The sequence below is a fragment of the Chiloscyllium plagiosum genome, unplaced genomic scaffold, assembly GCF_037043375.1.
Source record: "Chiloscyllium plagiosum isolate Xiang-an unplaced genomic scaffold, Cpla_swu_hap1 HiC_scaffold_31, whole genome shotgun sequence".
Classification (NCBI taxonomy): Eukaryota; Metazoa; Chordata; class Chondrichthyes; order Orectolobiformes; family Hemiscylliidae; genus Chiloscyllium; species Chiloscyllium plagiosum.
The window spans coordinates 734,176-757,500 of record NW_028270169.1 but is presented as its reverse complement, the minus strand read 5'-3'; the positions used below and the strand labels follow the sequence as shown (position 1 = coordinate 757,500).

Below are 23,325 nucleotides of genomic sequence, written 5' to 3'. Positions count from 1 at the left end.
TGGAATAGGACCATACAACACAGAGTTGATAGCAAAAGGGTTACAGTGTCATGGAGTTGTAATGATATATTTAACAACTTTAGTTAAAAATTACACAACATCAGATTATAGTTCTTAAACAAATTTAGATTAGGTCTTTCATCTTTTAGAATGGGGTATGGTGCTTTAGGTTCTTTAATATGTAAATCCTAGAATTACATTCTCAAGGTGGTACCAATTTATCTAATAATAGGTGTCATCTCAGCTCAGACAATACATTAGAGTCATAGAGATGTACAGCATGGAAACAGACCCTTTGGTCCAACCCGTCCATGCTGACCAGATATCCCAACCCAATCTAGTCCCACCTGCCAGCACCCGGCCCATATCCCTCATAACCCTTCCTATTCATATACCCATCCAAATGCCTTTTAAATGTTGCAATTGTACCAGCCTCCACCACTTCCTCTAGCAGCTTATTCCATACACGTACCACCCTCTGTGTGGAAAAAGCTACCCCTTAGGTCTCTTCTTTATCTTTCCCCTCTCACCCTAAACGTATGCCCTCTAGTTCTGGACTCCCCGACTTTGTCTGGAAAAGACTTTGTCTATTTATCCTATCCATGCCCCTCATAATTTTGTAAACCTCAATAAGGTCACCCCTCAGCCTCCGATACTCCAGGATCAGTACCTGGTGCTATGATGTTGTGGCCATAACAGAGACGTGGGTTTCTCAGGGACAGGAATGGTTGCTGGATGTTCCAGGGTTTAGAACATTTAAAAAGAATAGGGGGGGGAAAAAAGACGACAGGGTGTAGCACTGCTAATCAGAGAGGGTATCACAGCTACAGAAGTTACCATTGTCGAGGAGGGTCTGCCTATTGAGTCAGTGTGGGTGGAAATTAGGAACAGTAAGTGAGCAGTCACCTCAATAGGGGGTTAATACAGGTCCCCCAATAGCAGCAGGGAGATTGAAGGATGCATGGGTCAGCAGATTTTGGAAAAGTGTGAATGTAGTAGGGTTGTTGTAATGGGTGATTTTAACTTTCCCAATATTGATTGGAACCTCCTTCGAGCAGATGGTTTGGAAGGAACTGTTTTTGTCAGGTGTGTTCAGGAGGGTTTCCTAACTCAGTACGTTGGCAGGCTGAGCCAGGACAGGTGTCAGATCTTACGTGGGAGAGCATTTTGGTGATAGTGACCACAACTGCCTCACATTCTACATAGCTATGGAGAAGGAGAGAAGCAGGCACAATGGGAGGATATTTAATTGGGGAAAAGGAAACTGTGATGCTATCAGATGTGAGTTGGGAAGCATGGACTGGGAGCAATTGTTTCATGGAAAGGGCACTATAGACATGTGGAGACCTTTTAAGGAACAGTTGTTACGAGTGATACATAAATGTGTTCCTCTGAGACAGGCAAGAAGGGATAAGATAAAGGAACCTTGTATGACGAGAGCAGAGGAGCTTCTTGTCAAAAGAAAGAAGGCAGCTTATGTAAGGTGGAGGAAGCAAGGGTCTTGCTCAGCTCTAGAGGATTACAGGCAGGCGAGGAAGGAGCTCAAACATGGCCTGAGTAGAGCCAGGAGGGGGCACGAGAAAGGCTTGGCAGGAAGGATTAGGGAGAATCCAAAGGCATTTTATACTTATGTGAGGAATAAGAGAATGATCAAAGGAAGAGTAGGGCCGATCAGGGATAGCATAGGGAACTTGTGTATAGAGTCTGAGGAGGTAGGGGAAGCCCTAAATGAGTTTTTTGCATCTGTCTTTACTAAAGAAAAGGACATTGTAGTGAATGAAACCATTGAGGAGCAGGTAAGCATGCTGGAACGGATAGAGATTGAGGAAGCTGATGTGCTGAAAATTTTGACAAACATTAAGATTGACAAGTCGTCAGGGCCAGACCAGATTTGTCCTCGGCTGCTTTGGGAAACAAGAAATGTGATTGCTTCGGCGCTTGCAAAGATCTTTGCATCCTCGCTCTCCACCGGAGTCGTACCTGACGACTGGAGAGAAGCAAATGTAATTCCTCTCTTCAAGAAAGGAAATAGGGAAATCCCCGGCAATTACCGTCCAGTCAGTCTCGCGTCTGATGTCTGCAAGGTGTTAGAAAGGATTCTGAGGGATAGGATTTATGACGATCTGGAAGAGCATGGCTTGATTAAATGCAATCAGCACAGCTTTGTGAGGGGCAGGTCATGCCTGACAAACCTTATCGAGTTCTTTGAGGATGTTACTAGACAAGTTGATGAGGGTCGAGCAGTGGATGTGGTGTATATGGACTTCAGCAAGGCATTTGATAAGGTTCGCCATGGTAGGCTCGTTCAGAAGGTCAGGAGGAAATTTAGCTGTCTGGATACAGAATTGGCTGGTCGACAGAAGACAGTGAGTGGTAGTGGAAGGAAAGTATTCTGCCTGGAAGTCAGCGGTGAGTGGTGTTCCACAGGACTCTGTTCTTGGGCCTGTACTCTTTGTAATTTTTATTACTGACTTGGATGAGGAGATTGAAGGATGGGTTAGCAAGTTTGCAGATGACACAAAGGTTGGAGGTGTCGTTGACAGTATAGAGGGCTGTTGTAGGCTGCAGTGTGACATTGACAGGATGCAGAGATGGGCTGAGAGGTGGCAGATGGAGTTCAACCTGGATAAATGTGAAGTGATGCATTTTGGAAGGTCGAACTTGAAAGTTGAGTACAGGATTAAAGACAGGATTCTTGGCATTGTGGAGGAACAGAGGGATCTTGGTGTGCAGGTACATAGATCCCTTAAAATTGCCACCCAAGTGGACAGGGTTGTTAAGAAGGTAAAAACAATGACTGCAGATGCTGGAAACCAGGTTCTGGATTAGTGGTGCTGGAAGAGCACAGCAGTTCAGGCAGCGTCCAAGGAGCTTCGAAATCGACGTTTCGGGAAAAAGCCCTTCATCAGGAATAAAGGCAGTGAGCCTGAAGTGTGGAGAGATAAGCTAGAGGAGGGTGGGGGTGGGGAGAAAGTAGCATAGAGTACAGTGGGTGAGTGGGGGAGGAGATGAAGGTGATAGGTCAGGGAAGAGAGGGTGGAGTGGATAGGTGGAAAACGAGGTAGGCAGGTAGGACATGTCAAGACAAGTCATGGGGACATTGCTGAGCTGGAAGTTTGGAACCAGGGTGAGGTGGGGGAAGGGGAAATGAGGAAACTGTTGAAGTCCACATTGATGCCCTGGTGTTGAAGTGTTCCGAGGCGGAAGATGAGGCGTTCTTCCTCCAGGCGTCTGGTGGTGAGGGAGTGGCAGTGAAAGAGGCCCAGGACCTCCATGTCCTCGGCAGAGTGGGAGGGGGAGTTGAAATGTGGGCCACGGGGCTGTGTGGTTGATTGGTGCAGGTGTCCCGGAGATGTTCCCTAAAGCGCTCTGCTAGGAGGCGCCCAGTCTCCCCAATGTAGAGGAGACCGCATCAGGAGCAACGGATACAATAAATGATATTAGTGGATATGAAAGTAAAACTTTGATGGATGTGGAAGGCTCCTTTATGGCCTTGGATAGAGGTGAGGGAGGAGGTTTGGGCACAGGTTTTACAGTTCCTGCGGTGGCAGAGGAAAGTGCCAGGATGGGAGGGTGCGTTGTAGGGGGGCGTGGACCTGACCAGGTAGTCACGGAGGGAACGGTCTTTGCGGAAGGCGGAAAGGGGTGGGGAGGGAAATATATTCCTGGTGGTGGGGTCTGTTTGGAGGTGGCGGAAATGTCAGCGGATGATTTGGTTTATGCAAAGGTTGGTAGGGTGGAAGGTGAGCACCAGGGCCGTTCTGTCCTTGTTCCGGTTGTTAAGAAAGCATATGGTGTTTTGGCTTTCATTTAAAGTGGGATTGAGTTAAAGAGCCATGAGATCTTGTTGTAGCTCTATAAAACTTTAGTTAGACCGCATTTGGAATACTGTGTCCAGTACTGGTCACCCTCTTATAGAAAAGATGTGGATGCTTTGGAGAGGGTTTAGAGGAGGTTTGCCAGGATGCTGCCTGGAATGGAGGGCTTATCTTACGAAGAGAGGTTGACTGACCTCGGACTTTTCTCATTGGAAAAAAGGAAGCGAGGGGACCTAATTGAGGTGTACAAGATAATGAGAGGGATAGATAGAGTTGATAGCCAGAGACTTGTTCCCAGGGCAGAAATTGTTAACACGAGGGGTCATAGTTTTAAGTTGTTTGGCGGAAAGTATAGAGGGGCTGTCACAGGCGGGTTCTTCACCCAGAGAGTTGAGAGAGCATGGAATGCGTTGCCAGCAGCAGTTGTGGAAGCGAGGTCATTGGGGATATTTAAGAGACTGCTGGACACGCATATGGTCACAGAAATTTGAGGGTTCGTACATTAGGTTTACCTTACATGAGGATCAGTGGTCGGCACAACATCGTGGGCTGAAGGGCCTGTTCTGTGCTATACTGTTCTATGTTTTAAAACAGCCCCAGCCTGTTCAGTCTCTCCCTATAGCTCAAATCCTCCACCTTGGCAACATCCTTGTACATATCTTCTGAACCCTTTCAAGTTTCACAACATATTTCCAATAGGAAGGAGACCAGAATTGCACGCAATATTCCAACAGTGGCCCATCCAATGTCCTGTACAGCCGCAACATGACCTCCTAACTCCTGTACTTAATACTCTGACCAATAAAAGAAAGCATACCAAACGCCTTCTTCACTATCCCATCTACCTGCGACTCTACTTTCAGGGAGCTACGAATCTGCACTCCAAAGTCTCTTTGTTCAGCAACTCTCCCTAGGACCTTACCATTAAGTGTATAAATCCTGCTAAGATTTGCTTTCCCAAAATGCAGCACCTCGCATTTATCTGAATTAAACTCCATCTGCCACTTGTGTGAAGGTAAAGTCTGTACCAATGTTGAGTCAATTCTATTTCTAAAGTGGGGCCCACAGAATCTTACATAAATTCATGCAGTTTTTGAGCAAAACAAAATGTAATTCTGCAAATACAAATTCACCCCATAAATGTATATGTGCGCGCGTGCAGGAGAGACAGAGTGGGTGTCTGTATGTTAGTGTGTGCATGTGGTTGTGAGTACATGTGAAAGAGTGTGTATGTAAGCTTGGTCAAGTATGTTTGTGAGTGTGCTGGGGGATAAGGCTGTGAGAGAGTGCGTGTGTGGGGGTGAGTGCGGAGGGTGCATGCCTGTGCGTATGAGAGAGCGCCTCTGTATAAGGGTCTGCGTGAGTGTGAGTATGTCAGAGTGTGTGTGTGAGTATAAGAGAGAGAGTGTGTATAGTGCAGTGGGGTCACCTGTAGTGTAACATGAACCCAAGGTCCCGGTTGAGACCTTCCCCATGGGCTCTGAACTTGGCTTGGCCACTTTGGTTGTTGCTTGTCCCGAAGTCTGCCTTGGAGGATGGTCACTCGAAGGTCCGAGGCCGAATGTCCTGGACCACTGTAGTGTTCCCTGACTGGGAGGGAAGAGTCCTGTCTGGTGATCATAAGATCATAAGACATAGGAGCGGAAGTAAGGCCATTCAGCTCAACGAGTCCACTCTGCCATTCAATCATGGCATTTCAATGCCACTTACCCGCACTCTCCCCGTATCCCTTCATTCCTTGCGAGATTAAGAATTTATTAATCTCTGCCTTGAAGACATTCAACGTCCCGACCTCCACTGCGCTCCGTGGCAATGAATTCCATAGGCCCATCCTCTGACTGAAGATATGTCTCCTCATTTCCATTTTAAATTGATCCCCTCTAATTTTAATGCTGTGCCCACAGGTCTTAGTATCCCCGCCTGACGGAAATAAATTCCCAGCGTCCACCCTTTCTAAGCCATGCATTATCTTGTAACTTTCCATTCCATCTCCCCTCTACCTTCTCAACTCTAATGAATACAATCCCAGGATCCTCAGCTGTTCATTATGTATTAGGCCTACCATTCCAGGCATCATCCGTGTGAATCTCCACTGGACACGCTCCAGTGCCAGTATGTCCTTCCAGAGATGTGGGGCCTAAAACTGGACACAGTATTCCAAATGGGGCATAACTAGAGCTTTATAAAGTCTCAGTAGCACATCACTGCTTTATATTCCAACCCTCTTGAGACAAATGACATTGCATTTGCTTTCTTAACCATGGACTCAACCTGCAAGTCAACCTTTAGAGAATCCTGGACAAGCTCTCCTAGATCCTTCGTACTTTGGCTTTATGAATTTTCTCACCGTTTAGAAAATAGTCTGTCCCTGTATTCTTTTTTTCTAAAGTGCAAGACCTCGCATTTGCTCACATTGAATTTCATCAACCATTTCTTGGACCACTCCCCTAAACTGTCTAAATCTTTTTGCAGCTTCCACGCCTCCTCAGAATTACCTACCTGTCAACCTAACTTAGTATCATCGGCAAACTTTGTAGAATGCCCCCAGTCTCTTCATCCAGATCATTAATATATAAAGTGAACAGCTCCAGCTCCAGCACTGAACCCTGCGGGACACCACTTGTCACTAGCTGCCAATTGGAAAAAGAACCTTTTAATCCCAACTCTCTGCCTTCTGTCAGACAGCCAATCCTCAATCCATGCCAGTAGCTCACCTCGAACACCATGGGCCTTCACCTTACTCAGCAGCCTCCCGTGAGGCACCTTATCAAAGGCCTTTTGAGAGTCAAGATAGATAACATCCACTGGGTTTCCCTGGTCTAACTTTTTTGTTACCTCTTCAAAGAATTCTAACATGTTTGTCAGGCACAACCTCTCCTTACTAAACCATACTAACTTGTTTTAATCTGACCCTGCACTTCCAAGAATTTAAAAGGCTCATCCTGAACAATGGATTTTAGAATTTTACCAACAAGCGAGGTTAGGCTAATCAGCCTATAATTTTCCATTTTTTGTCTTGATCCTTTTTTGAACAAGGGGATTACAACAGCAATTTTCCAATCGTCTGAGATTTTCCCTGACTCCAGTGATTTTTGAAAGATTATAACCAACGCCTCCACTATTTCTTCAGCCACCTTCCTCAGAACTCTAGGATGTAGCCCATCTGGGCCAGGAGATTTATCAATGTTTAGACCTTTTAGCTTTTCTAGCACTTTCTCTTTTGTAATGGCTACCATACTCAACTCTGCTCCTTGATTATCCTTAATTGTTGGGATATTACTCATGTCTTCCATTGTGAAGACTGACACAAAGTATTTATTAAGTTCTTCAGCAATTTCCTTATCTCCTATCACTACCCTTCCTGCATCAATTTGGAGCAGTCCAATTTCTACTTTTGCCTCTCGTTTGTTTCTAATGTATTGAAAGAAACTTTACTATCATTTCTAATATTACTGGCTAGCCTACCTTTATATTTGATCCTCTCCTTCCTTATTTCTCTCTTTGTTATCCTCTGTTTTTGGGTCTTCCCAATCTTCTGATTTCCCTGTGCTCTTGGCCACTTTATACGCTCTCTTTTTTTCTTTGATACATTTCCTAACTTCCTTTGTCAGCCATGGCTGTCTAATTCCACTCCCCACCCCCAGATAATCTTTCTTTTCTTTGGGATGAACCTGTGTACTGTATCCTCAGTTACATCCAGAAACCCCTGCCATTGTTGCTGTACTGTCTTCCCCACTAGGCTCTGCTTCCAGTCGACTTTCATCAGATCCTCTCTCATGCCCCTGTAATTACCTGTATTTAACTGTAACACCATTACATCGGATTTTGCCTTCTCTTTCAAACTGCAAACTGAACTCTGCCATATTATGATTGCTGCTTCCTAAGTGTTCCCTTACTTTAAGATCTTTTATAAAGTCTGGCTCATTACATAGCACTAAGTCCAGAATAGCCTGCTCCCTTGTGGGCTCCATCATAAGCTGTTCCAAAAAGTCATCCTCTCAGCATTCCATGAATTCCCTTTCTTTGGATTCACCGGCAACATTATTCACCCAGTCCATTTGCATATTGAAGTCCCCCATGATCACTGTGACCTTGCCTTTTTGATATACCCTATCTATTTCCTGGTACATCTTGCGCCCCTAGTCCTGACCACTGCTGGGAGGTCTGCACATAACTCCCGTTATGGTTTTTTTTTACCTTTGTGGTTCCTCAATTCCATCTACACAGACGCCACATCATCTGACCCTATGTCATTCAGTGCCATAGATTTAATTTCGTTCCTAACTAACAAGGCACACCCGCCCCCTCTGCCCACCTCCCTGACTTTCCGACAAGTTGTAAATCCTTGGATGTTTAACTGCCAATCCTGAACCCCCTGCAACCACATCTCTGTGATGTCTACCGATGATTTCTGCTGTTAATTCATCTACTTTGTTACGAATACTACAAGCATTCAGGTAAAGCACCTTAATGCTAATTTTCTTATCCTCATGATTTCCATCACCTCTCCTAAGTTATTCTTTCTTTTTGCTTCATTTCTAGTCTGCCTCGAACTAAAACCCTGCACACATGCTAACCTGCTGCTTATCTTTCTTCTTGACTCCATACTCCATCACTTTCCCTTTCCTCCCGACTCTCAAGTTTAAAGTCCTAGTGACCTCCCTTCTTATCCTTTTAACCAGAACACTGGTTCCAGATTGGTACAGGTGGAGACCATCCCATCGGTACAGGTCTTCCCCGTTTCCAAACCTGATGCCAATGCCCCATGAAATGGAATCCCTCTTTCCCACACCAATCTCTTAGCCACATGCTTATTTCCATAATTTTCTTATCCCTATGCCAATTAGCACGGGATCGTTGTGCGTTGTCCATTCATCCATTGTTGTAGCGTTTGTTCAGTCTCACCAATGTACCGTGGCTTAGGACATCCCTGCCTGCAGCATATGAGATCGACAACGTTGGCTGAGTTACATAGGTATCTGCTGCATATATGGTGGGAGGTGTCCCCACGTGTAATGGTGGTATCCATCTCGACGCTCTGACACTTCTTGCAGCGGCTGCTGTGACAAGATTATATGGTGTTGTGGATGACGTTGTCCTAAAGGCTAGACAGTTAACTGCAAACAATGATCTGTTTGAGGTTTGGGGTTGTTTAAAAGTGAGAAGTGGAGGAGTAGGGAAGATTTTGGCAAGGTAATCGTCCTCATGGATAATGTGTTGCAGGCCGTGAAGAACATGGCGTAGTATTTCGGCTCCTGGGAAGTACTCGAGAATGAAGGGTACTCTATCGGCCCGTGTCTGTCTCCTGAGGAGGTCATTGTGGTTTCTCGCTGTAGCACATCAGAACTGGCAGTCGACAAGTTGAGCATTGTACCCTGTTCTTAAGAGGGCATCCCTGAGCACTTTCAGGTGTCCATCACATAGAACATGTCCATCACGTTCCTCCTCCTATCAGCCAACATTGTACATCTCATACACTGCAGGCAGAAATGTCCTGTGGCATGGTACATTGGCGAGACTGAACAGACACTACGAAAAATGAATGGACAATGCGCAACAATCACCAGACAGGACTGTTCCCCTCCCAGTCGGAGAACGCTTCAGCGGTCCAGGACATTTGGCCTTGGACCTCCAGGTGACCATCCTCCAAGGCAGATTTTGGGACAAGCTACAACCAAAGTGGCTGAGCTGAGGTTGATAGCCAAGTTTGGTACTCATGGGGATGGCTTCAACTGGGACCTTGGGTTCATGTCACACTCCAGGTGACCCCACTGCACTATATACACACTCTCACTCAAACACACACACTCCTACATACTCACACACTCATGCAGACACTCTCTCATACACAAGTCTCTCTCGTACACACAGACATGAATCCCCCACACTCACCCTCACACATGCACCCTCTCACAGGCTTATCCCCATCACACTCATACTTGACCAAGCTTATACATACTCTTTCACATGCACTCACACCCACAAGCACACACTCACATTCACACACCCACTCTGTCTCTCCTGCACACATACACATATAAATTTATGGGATGAATTTGTATTTGCAGAATTACATTCTATCATGTTCAAAAACTGCATGAATCCATGTAAGATTCTGTGGGCCCCACTTTAGAAATAGAATTGACTCTCAACATTGGTATAGACTTTACCTTCACACATTTAATGCATTGTCTGAACTGAGATGACACCTATTATTAGTTAAGCTGGTGCCACCTTGAGAATGTAATTCTGGGATTTACGTATTAAAGAACCTAAAGCACCATATCCTATTCTAAAAGATGAAAGACTTAATATAAATTTGTTTAAGAACTATAATCTGGTGTGTGATTTTTAACTAAAGTTGTTTAATATATCATTATAACTTCATGACACTGTAACCCTTTTCTTATAAACTCTGTTTCATATGGTCATGTTCCACAACCACCCGATGAAGACGCAGCATGTCGAAAGCTAGTGCATCCAAAAAGATCTGTTGTACTATAATCTGGGGTTGTGAGATTTTTAACCCTGATCCAATAAGACACTTATTAAAAATACATCACCTTAATTTCAAAACCATGCAGCGGCTGTCGTCTTCCGTCTGTGTCTTCTTCTGGCTGAAGATCTCCCTGGTTCATCTTCTTTCTTTTTATTGCAAATGTTTCATATGAAAAGGTACCTTTGACAGAGAGCATTTCCTAATTCCTTGGATCTGTGTTGATGGCAGTTGCTCTGTCCAATTTTCAAAATGCCTGCCTTTTTAATATTCCCAACAGCAGACTGTCTCATAGGATCGATGTTGGCAAACCAATAAATTCAAACTCAATTGGGGTTTAGTATCCTGGGGCATAATTTAAACTGCTTGGTTAAATTCAAATTGTTGTCAAAACAGCAACCAACTCAGGTATCCATTTTACTGCCAAATGTTACATATTTTCAATTTTTCAGTACACTGAGACTGCCAACTGTTCATACCACAGGTACTTGTAAGCTCTTAGTCCAGAACAGCATTCACTCTCTCTTAAAAAGGTACAGCATACGCCTTCAATTTCATAACTGCTCGCCCCTTAATAAGGAAATGAACCATCATAATGAAAAGATGGCTTAATTTTTTTCTTTCAATTCTTAATCCCAATACAATGAAATACATAGATTAATAATCAAAGTTCATATTAATTTCTGCACACATACACATAACATTGGAATCTGTTCAATCTTATCTATACTTTATCCTTTAACTTCATGATAACGTGTCTGCTATCACATTTTTATGACCCACAACATGTACAATTTGTAAATTAAAGATCTTTAACATAAGACTCCAATGAAATAGTCTCATATTTTTGTCTTTAAATCTTTCCAAGAATGAATGAGATCGTGGTCCATGTACGCAACTGTCCCCGACACATTGTTTGTCACATAAACATTAAAATGTTGTTATAAGCCAGTACCAAACTCAATAATTCTTTTTGATGGTAGACTATTTTCTCTGGTGGGTATTGAGTTTGTTTGAAAAGTAGCCAATTGACTGTTCAATTCCATCATCATCTTCCTTTAGCAGTCCAGCTCCAACTCCTATATCACTAGCATCAATTGCAATTTTGAAAGATTTCAAAACATTTGGTGTAACTAAAACTGGTGTGGTGGTTAATACTGCTTTTAAATTCTCCTGGCATTCTTCTGTCCAATGAAACTTTGTGTTTTTCTTTAGTAAATCTGTTAGTAGTGCCACCAAGCTGCTGAAATTTAGAACAAGCCTCCGGTAGAATCTGCTTCGTCCCATATGTCGAAGCACCTCTTTCTTTGGGCATGGTTGTGGGAATTCCTCAATGGCCTTCGTCTTTGCGTTCCTTGGGGTCAGCCTTCCATGACCAATGTTGTGTCCCAAGAACGCCACTTCTCCCTTCATGAATTCTGTTTTCTTTAAGTTTATTACCAGTTTTGTTTCACGTAATCGTTCAAAGAGCTCTGCCAACTGTACCATGTGATCTTTCCATGACTCATTAAAGATCACCACATCGTCCCCAAATAGGCTGCACAGTTTGTTACCTAGCCACAACTCTGTTCATGAGTCTTTGGAATGTGGCGGGTGCATTCTTCGTTCCAAAAGGCATCACTATGAACTGCTATAGCCCATTTGGGGTTACAAACGCAGAAACTTCTTTCACTTTCTCTGATAAAGGTACCTGCCAATAACCACACAGTATGTTCAACTTTGTGATGTAATTGGCTTCCTGAAGAAGGGCTAATGCCCGAAACGTCGATTCTCCTGTTCCCTAGATGCTGCCTGACCTGCTGCGCTTTTCCAGCAACACATTTCCATCTCATGTAATTGGCTTGTCCAACTTTCTCTATACAGATATCCAATCTTTGTACTGGGTATGAGTCCAATTTTGTTACGGCATTGACCTTCCAATAGTCCACACAAAATTGTTACATCCCATCAGGTTTGACAACTAACACGAGTAGTGAACTCCACTCACTCTGACTCAGTTCAGTAATATCTTCATTGAGTATCCCATCCACTTCCTTCTGGACCCATGTGGCTTTGAAGGGATTAAGTTTATAGGGGTGTTGTTTTATTGGAACAGTATGCCCTACTTCCACCTCATGCACAATAGTATTAGTCCTCCCCATCTTATTCCTTGATATGTCCTCACTGCTGCAAAAAACCTTTCAACTCGGTTCTTTGCTCCTGAGACAGAGAGTTCACTAACCTTTCCCACTCCTCAAGGACTTCCTCATTATTTAATGTATTTTGAGGCACATCAAACTCCATAACATCTGGATTAAATTTCTCATTTTGCGGGGCAGTAACTAACATCTGTTTCATAAGTTCCCTGTCTCTATTATAAGAAGATTTCAACATATTCATGTGACATACCCAATACAGTTTTTTTCTATCTGGCATCTTTACCAGATAGTTTACCTGACTTAGCTTTTTCTCAATTTGATAGGGACTACGAAACCTGGCTTTGAAGGGATCTCCTACCACTAGTAACAATACTAATACGTCATCCCCATGGGAAAACATCGGCATTTTAGAGTTTTTATCTGCCACCTGCTTCATTCTATGCTGTGCCCTCTTCAGATGCTGTTTTGCCAGCTCACCTACCCAATTAAATCTCTCCCTCACCTCAGATACTTAATACAAATGTGAGATCTCTGTCAATTTTTCTTTAATTAATTTCAAAGGTCCTTTCACTTCATGTACGAATATTAACTCAAACGGAGTGAACTGAGTAGATTCATTTGGGGCATCTCTAATGGCAAACAATACAAATGGGATACCTTTATCCCAATCATTCGGCTAGTCCTGACTACACTCTTAACATGGTCTTCAGAGTCTGATGCAACCTTTCCAAAGTTCCCTGGAATTCAGGATGGTACACACTTGATTTAAAGTGCTGTATGCCTAAGCTATCCGTGACTTTTGTAAACAGTCTAGCAGTTAAAATTAGACCCTTGGTCTGACTGAATCTCTCTGGGTAGCCCATACCATGTGAAGAAAGCTACTAACTCTTCCACCACCCTTTTTGCTTTAATACTCTGTAATGGAATTGCCTCTGGAAATCTGGTAGACACATCTAATATGGTTAGTAAGTAATGGTTTCCACTTTTAGTTTTAAAAAGGGAACCTGCACAATTAATCATAACATGCGTGAAAGGTTCTTCGATTGCGGGCATTGGCAACAAATGTGGTTTTATTACTGCCTGTGGCTTATGTACCATTTGGCATGTATGACATGTATGGCAAAATTTAACCACATCCATGTGCAGTCCAGGCCAATAGAAATGCTTTTGTACTTTAGCTTAAGTCTTCCTCACCCAGGTGATCTACTGGAAATTCATGTGCTACTCATAACATTGGTTTGTATGCCATCAGCAACACAATCTGGTGCACTTCTGCTCATTTCTCCTCTGCACTAACCTACTTGGTCTCCATTTTTGTCTTAGGATTCTATCTTTAAGATAATAATCCTAAAGGCATACATTCTGATTCCTTTTCTGAGTATGCATCAATATATACATCTTTTATTGCCTTGTCTTTCTGTTGTAAGTCCATTAGCCTTTCAGGACTAAATACTTCTGTCTGACCCTCTTCATGTTCAAGTTTCTCCTACACGATTACATTCAAACAGAGTGTCCACGAACTGAACCTCAACTCCTTCATCTTTTTCTTTAGTTTTTGCTTCTTGCTCTCGCTTGTAATAGTGGGATCTTGTTACTACACAGTCTGGAAAAATTCCAGGGATTTTTCTTTTAACTCCTTAGTTCCCTGGTCTTCTTTTGGCATCTCCACAACGAGGGGTATCACTCCCACTTAGGATTCTGCTAAATCATTCACAAGAATAAACTGTATTCCTGGAACTGACACTCTGTCAATCACTCCCACTGTTACTTCCCCAGTCTTGAGTTGGCACTCCAACCTGATCTTACGCAGGGGAATGCTAAATTTCTGTCCATCTATTCCACAAGTTACCACACTCTTAGGTAACATGTCAGAAAGAGTGCAAAAATGTTCATTTCTTTAGAAATGGATTAGATCCCATAACTCTCAAAATTATAACTTCCTTCCCTTCTTCCCTGTTCTTCCTGAGTACGCTTTACCTGCAGAGGTGAAGTCTTTTTACAGAAATCAGTCACTAACTCCATACCCAGCCCCAGCCTAGGCTGTGCACTCTCCTGCAGCTCCTCAACTTTTTTTTGGGTTTCCTTTACTACTTTCACTAAGGGTTAGTCTGTTTTACCTCATCTTTTCCCACAGTGCCTTTCTTCAACAGCCAGCACTGTGACTTTACGTGTCCCACTTTACCACAGTGAAAACACTTGAGGCCTTTCACCTCCTTTTCATCCGCTTGGATTTCTTTTTTCACCTGTGGTAAACTATTAGCAGTGGGCTCTAATCTTTGTTTTGTAGCGTAGGATCTCCCCATCTCCAAATTTCTATCCCTCATTAGGATGAAATTCCTGCCAGAAGCTAAATTTCACGTTATGCACCAATGTATATTCATCTGGCATCTCTGCCACTCTTCTCACTTCTTGAACTTTCTATTCATCCACATGAATTCTTATCATCACTGGAAGTGAGTTTTTAAACACCTCCAGCAGAATAATCTTTCTTAGAGCCTCATAGGTCTTCCTGATGAAGGGCTTATGCCTAAAACATTGATTCCCCTGCTCCTCGGATGCTGCCTGACCTGCTGTGCTTTTCCAGCAACACACTCTTCAATTCTGATCTCCAGCATCTGCAGTTCTCACTTTCTCCTCATAGGTCTTATCTGTTTTTAAGGCCAGCACCCATCTATCAAAATTAATATGTTTAATTCTTTCGAACTCAACATAAGTTTGACCTGGGAGCAGGAGAATCAATGTTTTGGGCAAGAGGCTTTCATCAGGAATGAGTCTTGTGAGCCAAGGGGGTGGAGAGATAAATGGGAGGGGGCTGGGGCTGGGGGAAAGTAGCAGAGAGTGCAATACATGGCTGGAGGTGGGGGTAATGGTGATAGGTCGGAGAGGAGAATGGAGCAGATGGGTGGGAAGGTAGATGGACAGGTAAAACAGGTCATGGGGACGGTGCCGAGTTTGAAGGTTGGAATTGGGATAAGGTGGGGGGAGGGGAAATGAGGAAATTGACATTGATACCATGTGGTTGGAAGGTGGAAGATGAAGCATTCTTCCTCCAGGCTTCGGGTGGTGAAGGTGTGGTATTGGAGGAGGCCCAGGGCCTGCATGTCCTTGGCAGAGTTGGGAGGGGGGAAGGGTGTTGAAGTGTTTGGCCATGAGGTGGTGAGGTTGGTTGTTGGTTTGTGCTGGTGTCCTGGAGATGGTCTTTGAAGTGCTCTGCAAGTAGGTGTCCTCTCTTCCCAATGTAAAGGAGACCGCATTGGGAGCAATGGATACAATAAATGACATGCATGGAAGTGCAGGTAAAACTCTGATGGATGTGGAAGGTTCCTTTGGGGCCTTGGACAGAGATGAGAGGGGAGATGAGGGCGCAGGTTTTGCAATTCCTGCAGTGGCAGGGGAAGGTGCTGGGAGGCATGGACCTGACAAGAGAATTGCGGAGGGAATGGTCTTTATGGAAAACAAATAAGGGGAGGGAAATATATCTCTGGTGATGAGAACGATTTGTAGGTGGTAGAAAAAGCGGATGTGATGTATATGGAGGTTGGTGGGGTAGAAGGTGAGGATCGGGGGGGGGGGGTACTGTTCTTATTGTGGTTGGAGGGGTGGGGTTTGAAGGCAGAGGTGCGGGAGTGAATGAGCTGCACTGGAGGGCATCATCATCCACATGGGAGGGAAATTACGGTCTCTAAAGAAGGAGGCCATCTGGTGTGTTCTGTGGTGGAATTGGTCTTCCTGGGAGCAGATGCAGCAGAGGTGGAGGAATTGGGAATAAGGGATAGCGTTTTTACAGGAGGCAGAGTGGGAGGAGGTGTAATCCAGGTAGCTGTGGGTGTCGGTGGGTTAAGATGTCAATGTTCAGTCAGTCACCACCGATTGAGATGAAGAGGTCCAGGAAGGGGAAGGAGGTGTCCGAGATGGTCCAGGTGAACTTAAGGTTGGGGTGGAATGTGTTGGTGAAGTTGATGAACTGTTCAGCCTCCTCGTTGGAGCATGAGGTGGCACCGATACAGTCATCAATTTAGCGTAGGAAACAATGTAGCAGAACACACCAGTTGGCCTCCTTCTTCAAAGACCGCAATGTCCCCTCCCACGTGGATGATGATGCCCCCTGGCACACCTCATCTATTCCTGCACCTCCGCCCTTGAACCTCTCCAACCGCAACAGGAACAGAACCCCAATGGTCCTCATCTTCCACCCCAACAACCTCCATATATATCGCATCATCCTCCAACATTTCCGCCACCTACAAAAGCATCCCACCACCAGAGAATTATTTCCTTCCCCTCCCCATCCGCTTTCTGTAAAGACCATTCCCTCTGCAACAGTTTTGTCAGGTCCACACCCCCCACCAACCCACCCTTCCCTCCCAACACCTTCCCCTGCCACCTCAAGAATTGTAAAAGCTGCGCCCACACCTCCCCCCTCACCTCCATCCAAGGCCCCAAAGGAGCCTTCCACATCCATGAGAGCTTTACCTGCACTTCCACACGCCATTTACTGTATCCGTTGCTCCCGATGTGGTCTCCTCTACATTGGGGAGACAGGACGCCAACTTGCAGAGCACTTATGAGAAAATCTCCAAGACACCCGCACCAACCAACCCCACCACCCCATGGCCAAACACTTCAACTCCCCCCTCCCACTCTGCCTAAGACATACAGCTCCTGGGCCTCCTCCAATGCCACACCTTCACCACCCGAAGCCTGGAGGAAGAACACTTGTTCAGACTAAGCAGATAGGCAGAGCTAGTGAGGTATTTGCAGTGCTGTCAGATGAGGGGTCAAGAGATTTTGCAGATATAGGGGGGTAGATATAGGACTGAAGTTAGGGGTAGGTTCTTCACTCAGCGAGTCGTAAGTTCATGGAATGCCCTGCCAGTAGCAGTGGTGGACTCTCCCTCTTTATGGGCATTTAAGCGGGCATTGGATAGGTAAATGGAGGATAGTGGGTTAGTATAGGTTAGGTGGGCTTGGATCGGTGCAACATTGAGGGCCAAAGGGCCTGTACTGCGCTGTATTCTTCTATGTTCTATGTTCTATATCAAACAGGCCTCATTTTCCACCTTGGCACTCTCTATCCACATGGCATCAATTTGGATTTCACCAATTTCCTCATTTCCCTTCCCCCCACCTTATCCCAGTTCCAACCTTCCAACTTGGCACCACCCTCATGACCTGTCCTACCTGTCCATCTTCCTTCCCACTCATCTGCTCCACCCTCCTCTCCAACCTATCATGTTACCTCCATCTCCATCTGCCTATCACACTCTCAGGTACCATTCCCCCCCATCATCAGTCCCAGTTCCCTCTCATTTATCTCTCCACTCCGTTGGCTCACAAGCCCCATTCTTGATGAAGGGCTCTTGCCTGAAACATTTATTCTCCTGCTCCTCAGACCTGACCTGCTGTGCTTTTCCAGCACCACACTCTCAACTCTGATCTCCAGCATCTGCAGTGCTCACTTTCTCCATAAGTCTGACCTGGTTCTTCCTTTATGTTTCTGAACTGCTGTCTATACGCTTCTGATACCAATTCATAAGCACTCAAAGTAGCTTGTTTGACGTCTGCATAATCTCTTGACCCTTCATCTGACAGCGCTGTAAATACCTCACTAGCTCTGCCTACCAGCTTAGTCCGAACTAACATTACCCACAAGTTCTCTGATCACCCCATTTGCCTAGCCAATTTTTCAAATGAAATAAAGAAGGCTTTGACATATTTCTTATCAAAATGTGACAATATTTTAACATATTTGTATATCACTACCTTCTCTCTTCATCTCCATCATGTTAACTTGAATTTCCTGACTAATTCACACTTCTGAAATTCAAATTCTCTCTCCCTTTCAATTTCTTCTCTCTCTTTGCTCAGCTAAGAACCTTTTCTCTTTCTCTCTCTCTCTCTCCCCCTCTCGGCTCTCTTTTCCCTTTCTTTATCTTCTAACTCCATTTGCCTTAATTGCAATTTAAGTTTTTCTAACCCTACTGCACTTGTCTATTTCTTTGATTCACCTAAGTGCTTGACCAATTCCATTACAATTTCAGCTTTCTATTTGTCCCCCGTTAAACCCAATTCTAACCTATTTGTTAATTCTAAAAGCCCTTCCTCTGTCTTTAAACTTTCTTGACAAATTTGGGAAACATCTTCAAACCCCAGAACCTGCTTATCAATGTTAAGAGCCATTTCCCTCATTTTTAATTTAACCAACCACAAGTAACTGAAATTAAACAAATTGTCTCACCCACTTTTTATTTAAAAATCTAGGACACTGATTGGCAAGGGTTTAAATCTGCTGGGACCTTTTGTACCCCAAATCTGTTCAAATCTGTTCAGACTGGATCCGTCTAAACTTATCCAAATCTATCCAAGTCTCGGAGCAGAGCCCCCAAACTGTTATGACACGGCAATGAACCCTTCAGTTAATTAAACCAAACACCCAGAAAACCTCACCTTGCCTAGTAATCTGTTAAAATATGAGTGACAGGGATCTCCCAAGTTCCACTATTTAAAGAAAATAACATCAATTTAATTTTTAACTCAAAAAGTGAATGTTAAACAACAACTATTCACAACTCTAAGCCCCCTTCCTTTCTTAAGTGGTTATTATCTGCCTCCAACTATAACAATATGCTGTTCTAATAAGACACTTATTCAAATTACATTAACTTAATTTCAAACTATACAGCGGCTGTCATCTTCAGTGTCTGCCTTCTTCTGGCTGAAGATCTCCCTAGACCATCTTCTTTCTTTCTTATTGCAAATGTTTCATATGAAAAGATACCTTTGACAGAGAGCGTTTCCTAATTCCTTGGATCTGTGTTGATGGCAGTTGCTCTGTCCAATTTTCAAAATGCCTGCCTTTTCTATATCCTCAACATTAGTCTCATTGGTTTGATATCGGCAAAACAATAAATTGAAATTCGATTGGGTTTTAATATCCTAGAGCATAATTTAAACTGATTGGTTACATTCAAATTGTTGTCAAAACAGCAACCAACTCAGGTATCCATTTCACAGCCAAAATGTACATATTTTCAATTTTCCATTACATTGAGACTACCAACTATTCATATCACAGTGCTTGTAAACTCTCAGTGTAGAGCAGCATTCACTCTCTCTGAAAGGTACAGTGCACGCCTTTCAACTTCATAACACTATATATATGCTATCCTTGTCCTTTTAGGTGTAGTGGTTGTGGGTTTGGAAGCTGTTGCTGAAGGAACATTGGTGAGTTAGGATGGAACAGCAAGAACCATCAAACAAAAATAGTTTTGATTGGTTAGCACTTTGACACTAAGGATGTTGTCTTGGGGACGGATGCTGCTGTTGGAATATCTTTCTTGTAGCTGGATTTAGAATGTCTTGCAAAGGATTGGCGATGTTACTAGTGTTTTGAAAGTGCTTCTAGTAGGTTGTTCCAGTTGCTGAGGCATATAGAAGAATGGGAATCATAGCTGCCCAGTAAACTATGGCCTGAGTCTTGGGTTTGAGATCCTGGCCACATATAGTATTTTCCTCTGTCAACCAAAAGGTGACACAATAATACTTCATTATCCATAACAAGTCTGCCTTGGGACCCTGCAACCACACGGGATCAATGTGGATATCACCAGTTTCCTCAGTTTCCCTCTGCCACCTTATCCTAGTCCCAAGCCTCCAACTCGGCACTGCCTTCTTGACCTGTCCATCTTCCTTCCCACCTATCCGCTCCACCCTCCTCTCCAACCTATTACCTTTCCCCTCAACCTTCATCTACCTATCACTTTCCTAGCTACCTTACTCCCAGACCCAACCACCCCCCCCCCCCCCCACCCTCCCATTTAACTCTCAGCCCTCCTGGCCCACAAGCCTCATTCCTGATGAAGGGCTTATGCCTAAAACGTCAATTTTTCTGCTCCTTGAATGCTGCCTGACCTGCTGTGCTTTTCCAGCACCACTCTCTCGAATCTGATCTCCAGCATCTGCAAGCTTCACTTTCTCCTATGGCAAATACAGACCAGTTTCTACTATCCCAATGGGGAGGAGTGAAGTGGGGATAAATGGTATAATGTTGTGGGAGCTTGGTAGAAGAGACCCATAATGTTCCAGGTCTTCAATGAAAGGCTGATTTTCTCATAATTTTCAAAGAAAGAGTCCACAGTGATCTGATTCCGAGTGATCGCAGACAGAGGCATCGCCTACATCAGGGGTGGGCAATTAATTCTTCCAAGATGCCACATGAGAAACCTGAGTTGTGTTGGAGGGCCGAACCAACAATAAGTTGAACATAATTCTGCTCAGTATTAATTTTCTCCCATTGTAAAAAGTACTAAATTATATAGTTTTGCACTGAAACTTATAATCAAAAGAATAAGGATATTCTGTTACAATAAAGATATGAAATTGTGGAGTTGTTTCATTATTGTTCAGTATTACAAACGACAAATAACTCTATATAAAAAGCAATAAGTGGTTTTGATGTTTTTCAGTTCATTTTACTTGTTTTTTGAGAAAAATCCAGTCTGTTTTGGGCTTGAACAAGTGCACTGAAATCTGGTTGAATGTCTGAGGTGGATATGTGAAGGACAGCTGAGAGGTGATCATCAGTGAAAGAGGATCTGGATTTGGATTTGTTGAACTTCATATCACTGAGAATGTCTGTTCGCATATATAGGAGGAGAAAGTGAGGTCTGCAGATGCTGGAGATCAGAGCTGGAAATGTGTTGCTGGAAAAGCGCAGCAGGTCAGGCAGCATCCAGGGAACAGGAGAATCGACGTTTCGGGCATAAGCCCTTCTTCAGGAATGAGGAAAGTTTGTCCAGCAGGCTAAGATAAAAGGTAGGGAGGAGGGACTTGGGGGAGGGGCGTCGGAAATGTGATAGGTGGAAAGAGGTCAAGGTGAGGGTGAAAGGTCAGACTGGGGTGGGGGCGGAGAGGTCGGGAAGAAGATTGCAGGTTAGGAAGGCGGTGCTGAATTCGATGGATTTGACTGAGACAGGGTGGGGGGAGGGGAAATGAGGGAACTGGTGAAATCCGAGTTCATCCCTTGTGGTTGGAGGGTTCCTAGGCGGAAGATGAGGCGTTCTTCCTCCAACCGTCGTTTTGTTGTGGTCTGACGATGGAGGAGTCCAAAGACCTGCATATCCTTGGTGGAGCGGGAGGGGGAATTGAAATGTTGAGCTACAGGGTGGTTGGGTTGGTTGGTCCGGGTGTCCCAGAGGTGTTCTCTGAAACGCTCCGCAAGTAGCCGGCCTGTCTCCCCAATATAGAGGAGGCCACATCGGGTGCAGAGGATGCAATAGATGATGTGTGTGGAGGTGCAGGTGAATCTGTGGCGGATATGGAAGTTGGAGCTGTTCGCATATGTAGGTAGATCCAAAGAGGACTAGCATCTTCTGAGCATGCCTCCTCATGTGTGGAAAGTTCTCCTCTTTGAGGGAAGAGTAAAAATCAAGCAGTGAGACTGACCTAAAGTACTCTGCCAGAAGTGTGTCAGACGGCAGGTCAATGAGTTCAAGCTGAACATCACTAGGTGCATTCTCCACATTGCATGTAAATGGGGAAGAAATCGTGTGCATTTCATTCTCAACCGTTTTAAAGGCTTGAAATCGCCTTGAAAATTCACCATGCAGTGCTTCTAACATAGATACGTACCTGTGAAGGTGATCAGCTGAAGGTGCAGCTTCCTTCAGTGTTGGCAAGTGGGTGAGAATGTTGTCCTCCATTTGGCTGAGAGAAGCTGCAACTTTCTCATAAAAGCCTTCACTAAGGTCCGTGCACTGCAGTTTCACATTTAGTTCATTCATAATTGCAGTCACATCAACAGCAAAACCAAGGTCTGCAATCCAATCTGCATCTGAAAGCTGCAGAATGCCATTCCCTTTCTTCACACACAAATCTTGAATCTCTTCTCTCAGGTCCCATACACTTTTCAGCATTTTGCCCAGGCTGAGCCACCTGACAGCTGTGTGGTAGCCTATGTAACGATGTTCAGTCTCATTTTCCTCCAAAAGTGCAACAAACTGCCCGTGATTCAAAGCTCTTACAACATCAACCACATGGTTAATTTTTAACACTGACTTACACAACACTTCCTGATTTATACTACAATGCAAAAATACCAATTTCTGTTCAGGGTCAATTTCTGTCACTTTATCCTGCATTCTCTTTAAGAGTCCAACATTTCTTCCCGTTAGATTTGGACAACCATCCATTGTCACACCCTCCAGCTTGTCCCATTTTAGTCCCAATGTGTCCAAACATGCATTTACCTCCATGAACAAATCATTACCAGTTGTTGTTCCTTGCATTGACTGCATGGCTGCCAGCTCCTCTGTGATTTTAAAGTCCGTAGTTATCCCACCTACGAAGATGAGTAGCTGGACTGCGTCACGTACGTCTCAGCTCTCATCCAAAGCCAAGGAAAAAAAGTCAAAGTTGACCGCCCTGTGCTGCAGCTGAAGCTCCAGATTTCTCGCAATGTCCCCAATCCTTCTCGTTACAGTGCATCGGGAGAGGGGCACATTCTCAAATGCCTCCTTTTTCTCTGGTCATATTAGTTCTGCAGAGTCCAGTTCTGCAGAGTGTGAGCTGACGTTTTGAGGGCTAGCCAGCAAGCATCACTTTTAGCTGTTCATGCATGCACGCATGCACATACGTGAGCATGTGCGTCCATACGTATCCTTTTCAAAACAAAAGCAACACAGTTGTATTGCGTGCATGGCATAAATACTTTTTCATTTATGTTCTAATTTAAGATTGACCTCAAGTGGGCCAGACAGGAAAGACCAAAGGGCCAGATATGGCCCGCGGGCTGTAAAATGCCCAGGTCGGGCCTACATGCTGCAGCTCAATGCCTGAAATTGATGATCTTGGTTTTGGATTTAACACCTGATTG

The 23,325-nt window shown here is 44.2% G+C and overlaps 1 protein-coding gene across 2 annotated transcripts in view; it reads right to left on the bottom strand.

Annotated features, from left to right (window-relative positions):
• cenpv (centromere protein V) overlaps positions 1-23,005 on the bottom strand; it is an 80,731-nt gene extending 57,726 nt beyond the window's left edge. Inside the window, exon 1 of one of the 2 annotated variants that reach the window (XR_015752306.1) lies at positions 22,083-23,005. Coding sequence is in view for 1 of the 2 variants with exons in the window: in XM_043714227.2 (XP_043570162.2) it covers positions 22,083-22,234 (152 nt within the window). In the remaining variant the exon portion in view is untranslated. The remainder of the gene's footprint in view (positions 1-22,082) is intronic. The other variant, XM_043714227.2, reaches the window with a different exon arrangement.
• Between the last annotated feature and the right edge of the window lie 320 nt (positions 23,006-23,325).